This window comes from Eptesicus fuscus, chromosome 3, assembly GCF_027574615.1.
Source record: "Eptesicus fuscus isolate TK198812 chromosome 3, DD_ASM_mEF_20220401, whole genome shotgun sequence".
Classification (NCBI taxonomy): Eukaryota; Metazoa; Chordata; class Mammalia; order Chiroptera; family Vespertilionidae; genus Eptesicus; species Eptesicus fuscus.
The window spans coordinates 80146658-80163982 of NC_072475.1; the positions used below are offsets into that span (position 1 = coordinate 80146658).

A 17325-nucleotide genomic window follows, 5' to 3' on the forward strand; every position below is an offset into this window, starting at 1 on the left:
TGGAAGGTGACTGGGGAACCTGATTTGTAATTTAAAATCTTCCTCTGAAAGCTGCTGTTCTCTGATAAAGAAGTATGGATTAAGCTCGGAGAATCCCATGAGCCAGATACCAGAATTTTTAGGCTGTCTCACCTACCTTATAAATGGCATAACAATAATCACAGAGGAAGCTTCTCTCAACATACTCTAAGGTCTTTTTTAAACATGCCTTTTCTATAACTTGTGTTTGTAACTATCTTGGCTTTTATTTGCTTGTTAAAAAGTTAAAAAAACAACACATGGTTAAGTTGTAAGCTTCTAAAGGCAGCCATTTAAAAGCAAAGTAGGAAGCACCTACCTTAAGTAATCCAAATGATTTGAGGAACCAAATAGGGAAAAGGAACAAAAATGACATTTTTGCTTTGAAACCATATTCAAGAGTACTTGTCCTAGTGGCCAGGTCTAGGTTTGAGTGTAGACATATATGTTTTATGGAGATTTTCATCTATTGTAGAAATACAGTCAACTCTTGATTGTCAAGGTAACTTTTATTACTTGTATTTCCAAATGTACTTTTTCTGGCTTCCTATCACATTTCAAAGTTTTTTACTTTCACCATCAGCTCATTTGCTCACAAAAGCAAATTATTTAATATTATTTTATTCAGTTATTATCAGTACATTATGTTCCTAAGTTCCTAATATGTGTGAAGCATTGTGCTGGGCACCAAAGATATTGAGAGATATCTCCAACACGTAGTTAAGTTTGCTCCTGAGAGATCTTATAGTTCATGTTGAAATCATAAATTTTTATTTATTTAAACCACTTTCTCTGCCTTTATATGTGATCAAAAGTTGACTGTAAGTGGGAAGTAAGTTCTCTGCTCTTTTTTTTTCTTTTAAGGAAGAATTAATAGACATTATGAACAGGAAATAAAATTCTACTATACATGCAAAAATATAACACAAAATGACCAAAAGAAAATTCAGCAAGCAGTGGTAAAAATAACAAATTATTTACTGTTTTATAATGTTAAGGTATTTCACCAAGACAAGTTGCAATCAAATTAATGTGAGTTATGGAAAATGAAATACATAAAGATGTATTTATACAAGTGCAGACTAAATATTTTTCATACAGGTATGTAAATGAAAAGATATACAGTAAGTGCACACTTGATATGATTATGCAGGCAACAGTTAGTTTCAGGTACTGTTGAATAGTTCATGCACAAACCTTCCCAAAGTACAAGTTCAGTCAGTCTTTGGGGGATGTGGAGGGATAATTAAAGAGGACTGAGTTCCTTGCAATAATCAGTATAGACTGGATGAGGGTCAGTTATATATATTACTTACTGTAATTTGTGATTGTCGAGGAAGAGGTGTGGCTGTTGGTGTGATAGTAATACTGCTGGTGACTTTATTGGTTGTTTTGCTTAGTGCCCCATTAGTTATGCCTTGAGTTCGGTTATCCTGCGGTGGTGTTGAAGGGCTGGCAGGTCTCACGGGGCTGGCTACAGCTTGCATGTAAGGACTTCCTAAGTGAATGTGGATTTTATTATCCTCAGTAGTTATCACACTTGAACTATTACTGTTTGAACGTTGAAACTGCCATGATGACTGCCTGTCTGGAGAGACTCTGAAAATCGCGTGCTTGGCACTGATTTCTAGTGGCTCTGGGGAGCGTCCCTGCTCAGGAGAGCTCGCTGAACCAGTCACAGCCAAAACCTGAATAGGTGACATTGTCCTTTCTGGAGTTATGGAACCACAAGACTCTGGGGTCTGTGCTCTGGCAAAGGCTGCCATGGTCATTGGGGACATGCCTTGCTCTAAATTCATGAGGCCTTCGGCAGAGGTTTTGGATTTCACTGGTGTTATGGAGGCGTTCTGGAGGATGGTTATCCTTTGCTTTGGGGTGCCACAGTTTGGTATCACTGCAGTGCTTGTGTAAGAGTGAGGACTCTCTGTGGTTGGACTTGTGATTTCAAGAGTGGCTGTGTTTTGGATATGGTCTGGAGTAACCTTTATATGAAGTGGCTGCCCAGGTGTGTGGCTTAGGACTAGATCTCCAGTTTGTACAAAGTTGCCATTGGATTTCGTTTGTATTTTTCCATTCTGAGGATGGCCCTCCTTGGATTTCATCCAAGGAATCCATAGCTTCCTGTTAATAGGACAGGGAGTAGATGAGTTGCACTTGAAGGACAGCACAGATTCCTCCTCATTCGGATCCTCTTCCTGGTCCTCACTCTCCTCATAAAACTGACCATTGATGACTGCCCGTTCCAGAGAAATGAGACTCTTGTAATCAGGCGGCTCATTGTCTGCTGCTTCTGTTTGAACTTCTTTAGAAAACACTTGAGGGTCAGAGATTTTTCTTCCATTGAGACTAGGCCGTAGACTCTTACTGAAATGCCGGTACCTCTCTAACTCTTTAGTGAGGTTTTCAATCTCTCTTCCTAAATCTCTGTTCCTGTTTTCTTGTTGATTGAGTTTCTTTTGCAAGACTGAATGGTCTCCCTGGAGGTGACATATCAGGTCCTCAGTTGCCATGTATTCATGAATTTTCTCTTTCAGTGCCTCCACTTCTCTTGAGAGGTGCCCTGATTTAGCTTCTTCTTCTTGAAGCCTTTTGAAAAGCCACTGTTCATGGCTAGACTCTGTCTTTTCTACCAACTGGTACTTGGCAAGTTCCATTTTAACATGTTCCAGCTCTTCAGATAAAAATTGAGCTTTGTCTCTTTCATTAGCATACCTTCGTTCCAGAGTCTCATATTCGTCTTCTGTTTTCATGAGGTCATCCTCAATGGCTTTCATATCCTTTAACTTCAGTCTCAGTTTTTCTACTTCTTGAGAGAGCTCTTTAATCTTATTGTTTTCTTGGTGTAATGTTGTTGTGGACTTACTAGAATCTTGATTTAAATTGTTTTTTAGGAAATCTTTCTCAACTGCTTCCAGTGATTGAAGCCTATTTTTCAATAAATTAACTTTGGACAGGAGATCATTTCCCTTCTCTTCTTCTGTTTTCAATTTGTTTTTTAAATCATCTCTTTCCTTGGTTATGCTGTACATCTTTTCTTCCACATCAGTTTTGGACTTCAGTGCCCTTTTAGTTTCCTCAATCAACTTCTCAGTAACCGTTGTCACTTTATTTTGCTCCACTTGAAGCTGAGAAGCAGCAGCTTGTAACTTATCTTCAGTTTGCTTTAATTTTTCACTCATTGTTTTCCGCTCATCTACTAGCATTACAGTTAATGTTTTCAGTTTAGTTAAATCTTCTTTTAGGGTGAATTCTGTCTTTTCCAGCCGATTTTCAATGGCTTCTAGCTCTTTGATCCTTACTTTTAAACTCTCCAGTTCTTGAGACAACTGCTTTGTGGTCATCCTTTCTTTTTCTAAGTTGCATTTCAGAGAGTAACATTCTTGTTTGCTTTTGTTGAAAGCATCTTCTAATTTTTCCAAAGCCATAATCCTTTTATTGAGTTTTTCAACCTCGAGTTTAAAGTCTTTACTCTGTGATGTTTCCTTTTCGAGCCTCTTATTGAGATCTCTGCACTGCTCCTCCATTTTTATGAGCTCTTCATCCTTCCCTTCCATTTCTAGCACTCGTTTCCTGAGCTCCTCTACCTCGGCCAAGATACCAGAGTTTCCATATTCTCCCTTGTTGATTTTTTCTTTTATATCTTGGAGCTCCTCTTCTGCTTTTCGTAAAGATCTGTTTGTTTCTTCTAACTCATCAATTTGCCGGCTGAGTGCTGCCAGCTTTTGGCGAAGCTGGCGATTTTGGCTGTCCTCATTGGTGAGCTTCGCCATAATTGTTTCTTGGTTCTGGTGAAACTTTGTGGTCTGTGTTTGCAGTTCTTTCTCTAGTCTGGTTGCCTTCTGCTCTTCTTCCTGAACTCTGGCTTCAGCAAGGGCTAGTTTAGCATGTGTTTCCTTTGTACTTGTGGTTAGGTCTCGGTTTTTTTGTCTTTGAAGGGCAAGCTGTGCTGTCAGCCTTTGTTGTTCATCTACCACCATCAAAGCAAAAGACTTCAGTTTGGTCAACTCCTCTTTCAGGGCGGTGACCCTCTTCTCCTTTTCTTGCTCCTTTTTCTCCTGGGATTCCGTTTCTTGGTCAATCAGCTTCTTTAATCTGAAAAACACAAGAGTGCATTGGATTTTGTGATTGGCGTCTTAGTAACCTTATCAGCTCTGATTAAACGTTTATGAAATTTAGAAAGATGCATTATCTCTTACAGAATACAGAAAGGAATTCCTGAATTTGATGGGGGTGGAGAATCTTGATAGTCATCTTGCTTTTCTGCTTTCACTGACCCCAACTCCCCTACCCTTCATTGACTGGTAACAGTTGCAGTTCACCAGGAGCCTTGTTGGAAGAGTAAGGGCAAGAATATTTGGGTTAAATTGCATGTGTAGTTTACAATCTATAATAATAAAAGTATAATATGCTAATTAGACCGGACATCCTTCCGGACGAAGCCAGGGCTTCGAGGGAAGTCCGGGTCCTGGGTGTCTGCCGGTGGCTGGAGGAAGCCCGGTTCCTGGGTGCCAGAGGGAAGCCAGTGCCGGCAGCCAAGGGAAGGAAGGCCTACTCTTGCACAAATTTCGTGCATCGGGCCTCTAGTCCCTTATAAACTACTTCTCAGCTTCCTCTTAGTCTCACCTGAAGGCGATAAAAACAGGCACAAGTTTGGGATTCAGTTGGACCTGGCTTCAAGACTGGCCCTCCTCTCACAGCTGATTAATCTGGACAGTAATTTAACATCTCTGAGCTTCAGTTTCCTCATATGAAAACTGGAGGCAATCGTATTATCTCAGGGATCATTTGAAAATTAAATGAGGTAATTTGTCTTAAGATTGTTATAGTGCTGGCACATAGTAAGCATTTGATAAGTGTTCATTATTACTGTTGTTTTTTTATTAATGCGGTTATTATATTTATCAAATGGTTTGCTTGAACCATTACAATACATGTACATTAATGTCTGGTGCTCAACTTCTTGATTTGTAGTTAAGATATAATTTTATTCACTGATGGACCTCTCTGCCAATTAAAACTCTGTTTACACTAGCATGACACTGCCAGAAATCACTTCACATATATCTTTGTCCCCATAGTGGATGGTAGTTGAATGAGGAGGAAATAGAGGCATCTGAAAGAGTTTAGAGTTTTTATAACATGGCAAAAGCACAGGGTTCAATAGGAAAGAGCTTGTTGATGAGATTTAGATACTAGAAATGATAGAGGAAAAACTCTATTATCAGGAACATAATGATCCTCTCTTAAAAATGATTATATATTTTTAAACATTTTAAATGTGTTGGCATAACAGGAGGGCGTTTTACATGAAATAAAGTATCTCTTCCAAACACTGTTTTCCTCAGTAATAAGGTCACAGTTTTAAATTTGTGGCACTCTTAATTACACGGCAATGGGTTGATTATAGAGGGTGTAATTATAGCTTTGAAGTATTGTTATACAGAAGCTAAAATAGAATAGAATCCCCGAAGAATTGAACTAAAATACTTGTCATGGATGAAAAGTTATAAATATTTGTTTTCTGGTCAAGCATGAAGAGTGCATAACACTTTAATTTTACTTTTATTTATTGATTTTTACTAGTGGCGAGAGAGATTTGTTGTTCCACTTATTTATGCATTCATTGGTTGATTCTTGTATGTGCACTGACCAGGGATCAAACCCACAACCTTAGCGAATCAGGACAACACTCTAACCAGCTGAGTTACCCAACCAGGGCACATAATATTTTAATATATCTTTTCTATTAAGAATGAGTTAATTATTCAATGCATGTCTTTAATCCTTGCCAGAGAACCTTTTTTTTTTAAAGTTGTTTAAGGATCTGAGAGGACATTTAAACTAATTTGGGATAGGCTTCTTGGAAATAAGAGGTTTTTTTTGAGAGCCTAACTGTAATTACCCTACATAAGAGGAACATGTTTAAAATAATTATATAATGTAAGAATTCCCAAGCTTTTTTTGTGGGGAGGATCCACTTTTAGTTTTTCCTGTTTTGGGAATCTGACAGGAGGCTGGGTCAAGGGCTGTGGCCTGTGAAATTCTGAAGAAGCTGGGCTGGATGCTGGGGTGGGGCTGATGATCTCATCCACAGTCTTGGCAAGAGACTTGGCATGGCTTTCAGCCCTGTCCCTCTCCCTGCTTGAGACACCTGGGAGCCTGAGAAGAGAAACATGGCGCTCCTTCCTGAATGGTCCTGGGACTTCACAACCCCAGTGGCAGAACCCATGGGTAAATCGCTTTGGTGGTGAAATAGTTGGAGACTTTGGCAAAGGGTTTCTTCCTCCTACCTTAGCATTGGAATCATGTTAAACAGTGTGCTGAGGATAACTTCTACATCACATTTCTTAGAGTTTTATTAGAGAACAATTAAAAAAACTTTTCAAGATTTCTTTTCAACTTATTAAATAATACATATGCTATTTTATTTTCATGAGAAGGAGGTGTGTTTCCTTAGGATATAAAGGAGGGAAGATTGTTTACCAGTGTAATGAAAAGGCCATTAATATTGAATGGCAATTAGTGAATCTTGGCAGTGCCATGGCAGGCAAAAAGGATTTTGAAGAAGTTAAAAATGTTTCCAGGATTTTCAGCAGCAAGCATGATGCATGTTTTCCCGCATGGTGCAAACTCATGTATCTTTTTATGGTTTCTGGAAATTGGCTATTCCCAAGCCCCATCTTACAAGGTAGGCAATAAAAATGTTGATTTGAATACATTTGCTCCCAGCGTTTTCCTACTACTTTCTTCCTAACAATCTGCTACTAGTATTTCCCTGGGCTAGTCCATATGACAGTAAACAAGTTAGTTGGTTAAGTAGGTTAAGCGTGTCCAGGACAGAAATAGGAGTTTATACGCAGAAAGAGTTATACCCCCAGACATCATTTAGGATAGGCAACCAGTGATGTAAACCTTTCAGAACCAGTCAGGTGCTTGTAATGCTATTATACATTGTGGGATTGTGTATATGTATGAGAGAGACTGATGGAGAGAGAGACAAACAGACAAACTAGTTATGCTACTAGTATTGGAATTAGCACTTATTCTGATATGGTGAATGGGCTTACCCTAAATCATCCACTATTTCTTGCTTTATATCCAGGAGCATTTGAAGGTTGAACTGTGAAGTTAGTTTACAGTCTTGGAGAAAAGAAGTGTTTCTTTGCAAACTTACCTTGTCTTTATAGAATTTGAAGCTGCAAGCCTTGCCTGTTGTATGCAATGTCCTAAACAAGGAAGCTAATTGTCACACTTCTAATTACTAATGCAGGGATATCTATGTGTATGTGCATGAATATATAAGTGTCTCCCTGTGTGTGTATACACATATACACACATATTTGACGAGGAGTATTTTTTTGTCTTTCAAATATATATAGATGAATGCTTTCAGCAAATATTTGCTGAGTGTTAACTGTAATTTAGTCATTTAGTCATTTAAGGTCCACAATCATTGTCCAAAACTTTTGGAGCCAAATGTTTTCAAAATACTAAAGTTTTCAAATTTTAGAAAGGTAGTAAGGAACATCTACCATCAGCTCAGGAGCCGCCCCTTGGTGGTCAGTGCTGCTCAGCTGACAAATGGGTGCTAGACGCCAGGCTGATGGCTGGCGAGCGCAGCTGCCGTGGCACGAGCCTTTCCTGGGACACTCCCCCTGCACTCCTGAGCAGTGGCGGCAGCAGGGCTGGGGTAAGTGGGAGTGGCACCCAGCCCGGGCTCAGGCTCTTCCTCAGCTGCCTGCCGCTTCACACACTACTTCTTGCTGTGCGGGATCAACACTGACAGTGGGCTGGAGCTCAACAAGCTGGCATGTAAGGCCGGGCTGCGGTGGCGCGGAGGTCCACTGATCCCCGCAGGGCAGGCCAAGGGACCCCACCCGTGCATGGATGGTCCTCTAGTCTATATATATAAAAGACTAAGTGACCGAACAACAGGTCAACCGGTCACTATGAAGCTCAATGCAGGAGCTGCCCCCTGATGGTCAGTGCGCTGCCACGGCTAACCTCCCTTGGCCCTTCCCCCTGGTTGGCTTGCCCCAATGGCCCCACTTGGGCCAGCCAGCCAACCTCCCACAGCCCCTACCCCCACTGGCCAACCTCCGCGCCCCCCCCCCCCCCCCGGGCCAACCTCCCACAGACCCGATCAGCCCCGATCACTGTCCAGGCCTAGGGACCCCACCTGTGCACGAATTCATGCACTGGGCCTCTAGTATCTAAATAAGTTCAGACAAGAAGCTTTGCTGCCACAATTTAGCAAAAACTTTGTATAGTCTTTAGATTTTTGAAATTGCAGACAAGGGGTTATGGACAATGAAGGTATAGACTACTGATGTCTTTTGGGTAAGGAGGGTGTGGAGTTGAGGGTCGAAGTCCACTTCCTTCTTCAGTAGGATTTGGTTTTAACCCAAACTGTAACTTAGTTTTCTATCTCCATTTTTTTTTTGCATGTTAAGGTTTTAGGCATTGATGCTGACTGACTTTATATGCTAATACTAGAGGCCCATTGCAGGAAGATTCCTGCAATAATAGGGCCTGCTCGGGCCTATTCCTGCAAGAGTAGGGCTTCCTGTGGCCTGAGCGAAGCAGAGAAGGGAGCGAAGCCTGCTGAGGCAGGCTTCACTCCCGTCTCCGCTGCCTTGCTCCCTTCCCCACTGCTTTACTCCCTTCTGCAGTGCTTAGCTTTCTTTTACGCTATCTTCAGTCTTCGCTTCACACCTGCATATGCAAATTAATCACCATCTTTATTGGGTTAATTTGCATACTCGCTCCTGATTGGCTGGTGGGCATGGTAGAGGGATGGTCAATTTGCATGTTTCTCTTTTATTAGTGTAGATAGGTTATTGTTGACTCTGGGTTTGCTAGCAAAAGCAGATAAGTGATTTCCAGAGCTTTTAAATAGGGTACTCATAATCTTGAAAGCAGTATTAGACCCTAGATGCAGAATGTCCACATATGACATTCATTCCTTCAGAGCTGTGTAGTCAATTATTGCTCCCTTTTCCATGAATAGTTCCCACTAATATGCCTTTATGCAGGGGTGTTTGTATAATTTGTTTCACAGCACAAATTATACAAACACCCCTGCATAAAGGCATATTAGTGGGAACTATTCTCAAACCTCAGCACTATTGAGATTTGGGGCCAAATCATTCCTTGGGGACTGTCCTGTACATTATAAGATGTTTGAGCAGCAGCCCTAGACTCTACTCACTAGATGCCATTAGCAGCCCAGTTGTGGCAACCAAAAATATCTTCAGACATTGCCCAATGTCTTGGGGTAGGGAGCCAGGGGGAAGGAGGCATTGGTTCCCAGCTGAGAACCACTGATTTAGGGTGTGTGTGTGGGTGTGTGTGTGTGTGTGTGTGTGTGTGTGTGTCTGTCATTAGAAGTTACACTTTCCATGGTCCTGCCTTACTCAGCTTTAATTAAACAGATGCAACAGAAAGTTCCCACCTGAATTACATATACACTTGGTGATTGTATCTTCCCTGTGAAGGCCCTGTTCTTTATGCAGTGCTTCTCACAGATTAAGGTGCATTTGAATCACCTGGGAACCTTGTTAAATTGCAGATTCCAATTCAGTAGGTAGGGATGGGCCTCAAATTTTGCATTATAACAAGCTACCAGGTGATGATGCCAGGATTGACTATGGATAGCAAGAATACTGCAGGGGTGGGGAAAGTCCAGTCCACAGGCCATATAAGGCCCACAAAATTATTTGGTCTGGCCCTGCCAAGGCATTTGGGGTGAGTTAATTAAATGTTTGACCAAATACAGCAGGTTCATTTTTAAGTTGATAATTTTGCATGGCCCACAAATGATGTTATAATATCCAAATGGCCCTTGACAGAAAAAGGTTCCCCACCCCTGCTTTACTGTTTACATGTTTATTTTCTGGAAATGGTATTCTGGCTGAATATTAACTTAGCCAGTTGTTCATTATTGACTAGAGGCCCGGTACATGAAAATCGTGCATTGGCGGGGTGGTCCCTCAGCCCAGCCTGCACCCTTTAGCAGTCCGGGAGCCCTCAGGGGATGTCCGACTGACGGGTTAGGTCTGCTCCTCACAGGGAGCGGGCCTAAGCCACAGTTGGACATCCTTAGTGCTGCTGCGGAGGCAAGAGAGGCTCCCGCCACCACTGCTGCGCTCACCAGCCTGAGCAGTGCTCCCCCTGTGGGAGTGCACTGACCACCAGGGGGCAGCTCCTGCATTGAGCATCTGCCCCCTAGTGGTCAGTGCGCATCATAGCAACCGGTCATTCCGCCGTTCTATCGATTTGCATATTACCCTTTTATTCTATAGGATTGTACCCCATTGTGTGGACACTGCCTATATTCCTGACCTACAGGGCCATCCATTTTTTCACAGAGAACATCATGACTAAATGAGCTAACGTCTGTTCACATTACTGGAAAAATGACTGAATAATGCACAGCATAGATGGTTGTTCAGTAGCTACATTTTCACCTAAAAAAGGCAGTAAATAATTTTAGGTCCAATTTGTGATTTTTCTCACAAAGCCCAAAGACTAAAATTTGGAGACCAAATAATAACTTCCATTTTTTATTTAGTGTCAGTGATGTGTTGCCAAGCAGTGAACTAAATCAGTACATCTATTGGTTCTAAATCTCATGGTAAGCTTATATGGCTTGGGACTATTATCTCTATTTTACAGCTATGAAAATTTAGGGTCAAAAAGGTCAGGAAGGGCAAAGCTGTGCTGTTTCTGCATACTACTTTGCCTCCAACAAAGAACAAAAACTATTGCATGGACCTAGTCCAGATACAAAGTGTCTTTTTCAAGGAACACTTTCTGTATTAGAAAAACAGTCAACATAACAAAAAATTCTCATCATTGTGCTTGCGTTCTTTTTAGTTCATATCTCATAGAGCAGTGGTTTTCAAATGTGTGTTCTTACCTCCTAAAATAATTATTTTATTATGTATGACTAGAAGAGTAATTGCGGCACTTCTCTTTAGCACATTATCTACTTTTTAAATTTAGCTTATAGGAGTATGATTGAAAAAATAAATTTATAAGATATTTAAAGTATACAACATTACCAGTTGACATACATATAAATTGTGAAAGGATTCCCACCAAATTAACACATCCATCACCTCACATATTCACCTTTTTGTGTGTATATGAGAACACTTAAGTTCTACTCTCTTAATCACTTTTATTTATAGCACACAGTACTGTCAACTGTGGTCACATGCCACACATTAGATCCTCATACTTGATTCATCTTATAATTGTACCCTTTTACCAGCCTCATGCTATTTCCGCCACTCCACCCCCCTAGCCCCTGACAGCCACCATTCTACTCTGTTTCTATGAGTTAAAATTTTTTTTTAGGTTTCACATATAAGTGATATGCAGTACATACCTGTCTTTCTCTGCCTGGCTTACTTCACTTAGCATAATGCCCTCCAGTTTCATCCACATTGTTGCAAATACCAAGATTTTTTTAAATGGCTGAATAATATTACTATATATATGTATATATATATATATATATATATATATACACATATATATATATACTAGTATATATACTAGTGTGTGTGTGCGTGTATATATATATATATATGAAATCACATTTTCTTTATCCATTCATCTGTTGTTGAACACTTAAGTTGTTTCCTTATCTTGGCTATAGTGAATAATGGTGAACAGGGGAAGTACAGATATCTCTTGAAGACAGTGATTTCATTTCCTTTGGATATATAGCCAGAAGTGGGGTTGCTGGGTCATTTGGTGGTTCTATTGAGGAACTACCATATTGTTTTCCATATTGATTGTACCAGTTTATATTCCCACCAACAGTGGACAAGAATGCCCTTGTCTCTACATCTTTGCTAGCATTTATTATCTATTTTTGATAATAGACATTTCAACAGGTGTAATTGCTAACTCATTGTGGTTTTGATTTACATTTCCATGATGATTAATGATGTTGAGTACCTTTCCATGTACCTGCTGGCCATTTTTATGTCTTTGGGAAAATGTCTAATAGGTCCTTTGCCCATTTTTCATTGGGTTATTTGTTTTTTTGCTATTGAGTTGTGTGAGTTCCTTGTATATTTTGGATATTAACTCCTTATGAGATATGTGGTTTGGAAATATGTTCTCCCATTCCATAGGTTACCTTTTTATTTTGTCGATGGTTTCCTTTGCTGTGCAGAAGCTTTTACTTTGGTGTAGTCTCGGTTGTTTAATTTGTGTGGGGTTTTTTTGCCTTTGCTTTTGGTATGAATTCCAAAAATCATTGGAAGATAATGTTTTCTTCTCTGAGTTTTATAGTTTCAAATCCTTAATCCATTTTGAGTTGATTTTTGTGTGTAATGTAAGATAGCTTCATCTTACATATTTATGGTATAAGTCCAGTTTCTCTCTTTTGCATGTGAATGTCTAGTTTTCCCAGCACGTTTATTGAAGAGACTGTCCTTTCCCCGTTGTATATTCTTGGCTCCTTTGTTGAAAATTAATTGACTATATATGGATGGGTTTATTTCTGGGTTTTCTATTCTGTTTCATTGATCTGTTTGTTTTTATTCCAGTTCCATACTATTTTTATTACTATAGCTTTGTTATGCGGTTTAAAATCAGGACATGTGATGCCTCTAGATTCATTCTTCCTTCTCAAAATTGCTTTGGTATTCTTTTTTTAATTTATGTGAAAAATGCCATTGGAATTTTGATAGGGGTTACATTGAACCTGTAGATCATTTTTTATAATATGGACATTTTAATGTTAATTCTTCAAATTAATGAACAGAATATCTTTCCATTTATTTGTATCTTCAGTTTATTTCATCAATGCTGGACAGTTTTTTATTGTACAGATTGCTTACCTCCTTGGTTAAATTTATCCCTAAAAATTTTATCCTTTTTGCTGGTATTGTAAGTTGGATTTTTAAAAATTTCTCTTCAATACTTTGTTCTAAAGTAATGTTTAAAAACTAAGTACCCCTTCACACATTTTAAATCGGGCATCTGGAATTTTTTTATTCAAGGTTAAATACTTCCAAAAGATATATATTAACCTCTGCCATATAATCTAAAAATAAATATTGGCAAACCAGTCAGTCAAATCAGATGCTCAAGGAAAGTTTGATTTCATTTTTCAACTTAGATAAATGTGTAAATACCATCCTATATCCTATATAATAAAGACCTAATATTCTAATTAGACTGAACAGCAGAACAACTGTCCGGATGACCTTCTGGACGAATCCGGGACTGTGAGGGCCAAGCCCCTTGCACGATTTCATGCATTGGGCCTCTTGTTTATTTATAAAAGAAATGAAGTACGGGAACTTCCCTGAGTTTTCCTCAGATTAAGTAATAGGCACTGCTCCATCCAGTGGTTGGTTCTGAAACTGTAGCTGCTCTCTCATTGGATCCTCTCAGGAATGTCTTTCTAGGGTTGTCCCTTTGTGCCACAGAGGGGTTTCCAATCCATGAAGATGCATTTGGTAAGATTTTAAATAAGAAGATAATTTTCTTTCCAACAGAAACAACTGTTGTTGGAAAGAAACAACTCAGAGCACAAGCACTTTTTCTGGTAGATCTGTCTTGGAAAGCATGTGTGAGCTGCAGACGTTGACATTGGTTCCTTAAAGCTCCCCAGTGCTTATACCTCTGCAAAATTTTTTGTACCCTCCGGGGTAAGTGTACTCCAGATTGAAGACTACTGTCTTGGAGTACTCATATTCATGTTCGAGTACTAACATAACAGGATTATAGGAACATTCACTGAATCCTGTCCAATAAAAACAGGTTGTGGAAGCTGGTTTTATGGATACAAATGTGAAGTAGTTAAATCCAAACTGGCTTAAAGCAGTATCTTATTACAGCTTTTCTTTAGAGTTTCTATTATGGCTTAGAACTGTTGTTAACTTATTGTGGTTTATCACTATTATGTGCAATACCAGTTCCTTGGTTTTTCAAAATATCACATCTGTCATCTTGAATATTCTTTGGTACTAACTATAATGCTGGTTCTTTATTAAAATGATACATTCTGAGGATCTTTTCAGTTTGTATTTACACACACATATCAGCACACATGTGTGACTATATATTTTAGCTTCTGACTGTGTGAGAGAGACATTGAGTGTTAGTAATATGCATCATATAATACACATATGAAACATATAGTGTGCCTAAATGCTATAATGCCAGTCATACCCATAATAATTTATAATTCTCACTACATTTGTCTTATTTTTGTACATTACAATCAGCCCTACTAAAATATAAGCTTGTTAAGAATAGGGCACATGTCTGATTCATTTTTGTATTCTATAGTGTCTACTGCAAAGCTCTTACCTGTAGAGGGCACTAAATGAATATTTTTTGAATAAGTAAAAGAACGAACAAATATACCTTCTGGGGAAAATACTATAGCATTGTTCCAAATAATTTTATTCATCTTTTAAAGACGATGCTCTAATATTTACCATGTGCCTGGTTTTGGATATTTAAGAAAATGAGGTGTAAATGGTTTTCCCATTGGTGTTCTCCAAGTACATTGGCCTCTCGAATGAATCGAGACTTTTGGAACATCTCTGTCCCTTATTCAGATCCCTGCATTAGAACTGTATGTGCTTGCTTGTTGAAGAGAGTTTGGTGGTAAATGTCCATATCCTAGCCCCTTACTCTCCTTTTGTTATTTCATTTCTGCAAAGGAGTGGTTCTTTTATTTTTTTCCAAAGAGCCCAGAACTTTGTTGGACAAATACGTTTGTTTATTACACAAGCAACATTACGTCAACAGCAAATGAAGCTGAAATGGAAATATTAATCTATAACCTGACCACTGTAACACATCAATTATGTTTCTGCTTTTCCAGATTCTTTCCCAGTTCTTCAGACAACTGGCCCGCATAAACTTAGGGTGATTATCTAGCAATGAAATCAATCCCACACGCCATTAATGGCATTGTGTTGTTTCTGTTAGCTATAGAAATAAACCTGTAAGTGGTGAACAACTTCAGAGTCAGTTTAGTTTCTCATCTGTTATTTTTGGGAGACAAATACTGTACTATATTCACTATGTGGATCTTGAATTTAAAGTTTTGGTGTTATGAATATGGCAAGAGTTTATTTCATTTAATTTGCAAATATCAAAGGACTATAGTTAGTGCTGGGGCTATACTGAGAAGAAAAAGGGATCGTTTCCTGTTCTTAGATTTTGTAAGATGTTGGGAAAGAATGAGCAGATAATTCCAATGCATTTCTGTAAAGGCTCCAGAGTGGTAGTTCTCACATTTTTGGTTTCATGACTCCTTTAAACTATTAAATATTATTGAGGGCTCCAAAGAGTTTTTGATTGTATGGATTGTATCTATCAATATTTACTGTATTAGAAATTCAGACTAAGATATTTTTTCTGTCTTTTTTTTTTTTTTATCTTTAACCCAAGGATATGAGAGAGAGAGAGAGAGAGAGAGAGAGAGAGAGAGAGAGAGAGAGAGAGAAAGAGAGAGAGAGAGAGAGAGAGAGAGAAACATTGATGTGAGAGTGAAAGATCAATCGGTTGCCTCCCTTACTTACCCCAACTGGAGATTGAACCCCTGCAACCCTGTGGTGTAGGGACGATGCTCCAACTGAGCCAACCAGCCAGGGCTCAGACTAAGTTATTTTAAAAATATTCATGTATTCATTAATAAGCCTGTTATATGTTAACATAAATAGCATGTTTTTATAAAAAAGTAACTTCAAAGCAAAACAGCAGGAAAAGTTGTATTGTTTTATATTTCTGCAAACTCCTACTAATGTCTAGCTTAATTGAAGACAGATGGATTCTCAAATCTGTTTCATATATTCCATTAGCTGTCAGAGTAATGATGTCACCACACATCATATAGCCTCTGGAAAGTTCCTTGTACACTTGTGAGAGAATGAGAGTGAAAAAATAGTGTTGTTATGTAAATAGCTTTGACATTACAGACTTCTTGAAAGGGCCACACTTCGAGAAACTGTACTCTAAAAGATAGACAATTGAAGCCTAAATGGTAAATGTCTTTCTCTGGAAAAGCCTCCAGTTTAAGCTATCACCTTCTTGAAGCTGTTACTAAGCAAGACCTTTGCTTCATCCTGATGAAGTCGCCAGATTTACTGGCCTAGTCACTGCTTCAATGTTTCCATCATTAATAAAACTAGTTGTTTGCTCCCCACCATAGATGGAAGACTCTCTGCTTTCAAATCCCTCTCTCCCAGTTCTAAGAAAAATCCTAAATGATAAAACAGTCTCCATAAGACATTGGGTTTTGTTTAAAACTACAGTTTGAAATTAGGGCATGGAAACTCCTGAGTTGCCTCGTTTTTAAATGGGTCCATCCGCAGTGATGTGCAAGTCAGCTGACATTTCATTCATTTCAGAACTTTATGAGGCAATTACAATGAGCACCTACTGTGTGCAAGGTATCGTTTATGTGTCAGTTTACTTTTTTCTGTCAAAACCTGCTTGTATACTTGCATAGATCACTCTGGTCAGAACTTATAATAGTTTCCCAGCAACCACATAGTGTGATGATATCAAATCCTGTTTAGTCTTTACTTAAGATATATGAAATAGTGCATCTCATTTTAGTCCAAAATTTGTAACTTCACTTTAATGGAGCTCAATTCCTATATTTGCTTTCATTCTTTCAGAGCTAGTTTAATACATTAATTTTCTTCCTGATTTACATATTAATTACTAAGTAGAAAGCAACATATGTCACACTGCTCTATTCAATTTTACATCTGTTCTCACAGCTAAACTTTGATAGTCTGTTTATGATTATATCTTATCGCAATTCTTATCCAATATATAATTTTAATGGTTGCATTGATAGTAGCTCTGTTCATGGTTAAATAACCACAAAGTTCTAAGCAGTTTGCAGAGTAATTACATAGAATTTATTGGAAAGCTTCCTTAGGCTGAGATAGGTTCTTGGTATTCGGGCCTATAATTTATGTTTCCTTGCACTATTCCCTGATTTTCAATTGGACTTTTCACTGTTTAGTCTAATTTTTAGGAGCACTCATAAAAATAGCTATGACTAGTCTTTATTCTATGTATGTTGCTTCCTTTTATTTCTCTCACAAGTCAAAGGTTTTCTAAAAAACATTACAGCTACAGCATACCATAGTCATAATGTAATGCTCAATTCATTTGACTTGGTCAGCAAGATATAGAAGAACAGTAACACTTTTTTTTTATTTTTTTGGCATCTGCTAGCTGAGTATGAGTGTACATCTGTGTCTGCTTTCTGTCTTTGTTACTGAAAATCCTGTCATCATCATT

At 38.6% G+C, this 17325-nt stretch overlaps 3 protein-coding genes across 3 annotated transcripts in view; 1 reads left to right on the top strand and 2 right to left on the bottom strand.

Annotated features, from left to right (window-relative positions):
* CMSS1 (cms1 ribosomal small subunit homolog) overlaps positions 1-17325 on the top strand; it is a 398213-nt gene that overhangs the window by 26569 nt on the left and 354319 nt on the right. The window lies entirely within an intron of this gene.
* Positions 1-17325, bottom strand: part of LOC114226681 (filamin A-interacting protein 1-like) — a 123863-nt gene that overhangs the window by 16764 nt on the left and 89774 nt on the right. The window lies entirely within an intron of this gene.
* LOC103301193 (filamin A-interacting protein 1-like) overlaps positions 767-17325 on the bottom strand; it is a 33809-nt gene continuing 17250 nt past the window's right edge. The window contains exon 2 of the mRNA XM_028134802.2: positions 767-4110. Coding sequence (XP_027990603.2) covers positions 1314-3995 — 2682 coding nt within the window. The 5' untranslated portion in view covers positions 3996-4110 and the 3' untranslated portion in view covers positions 767-1313. The remainder of the gene's footprint in view (positions 4111-17325) is intronic.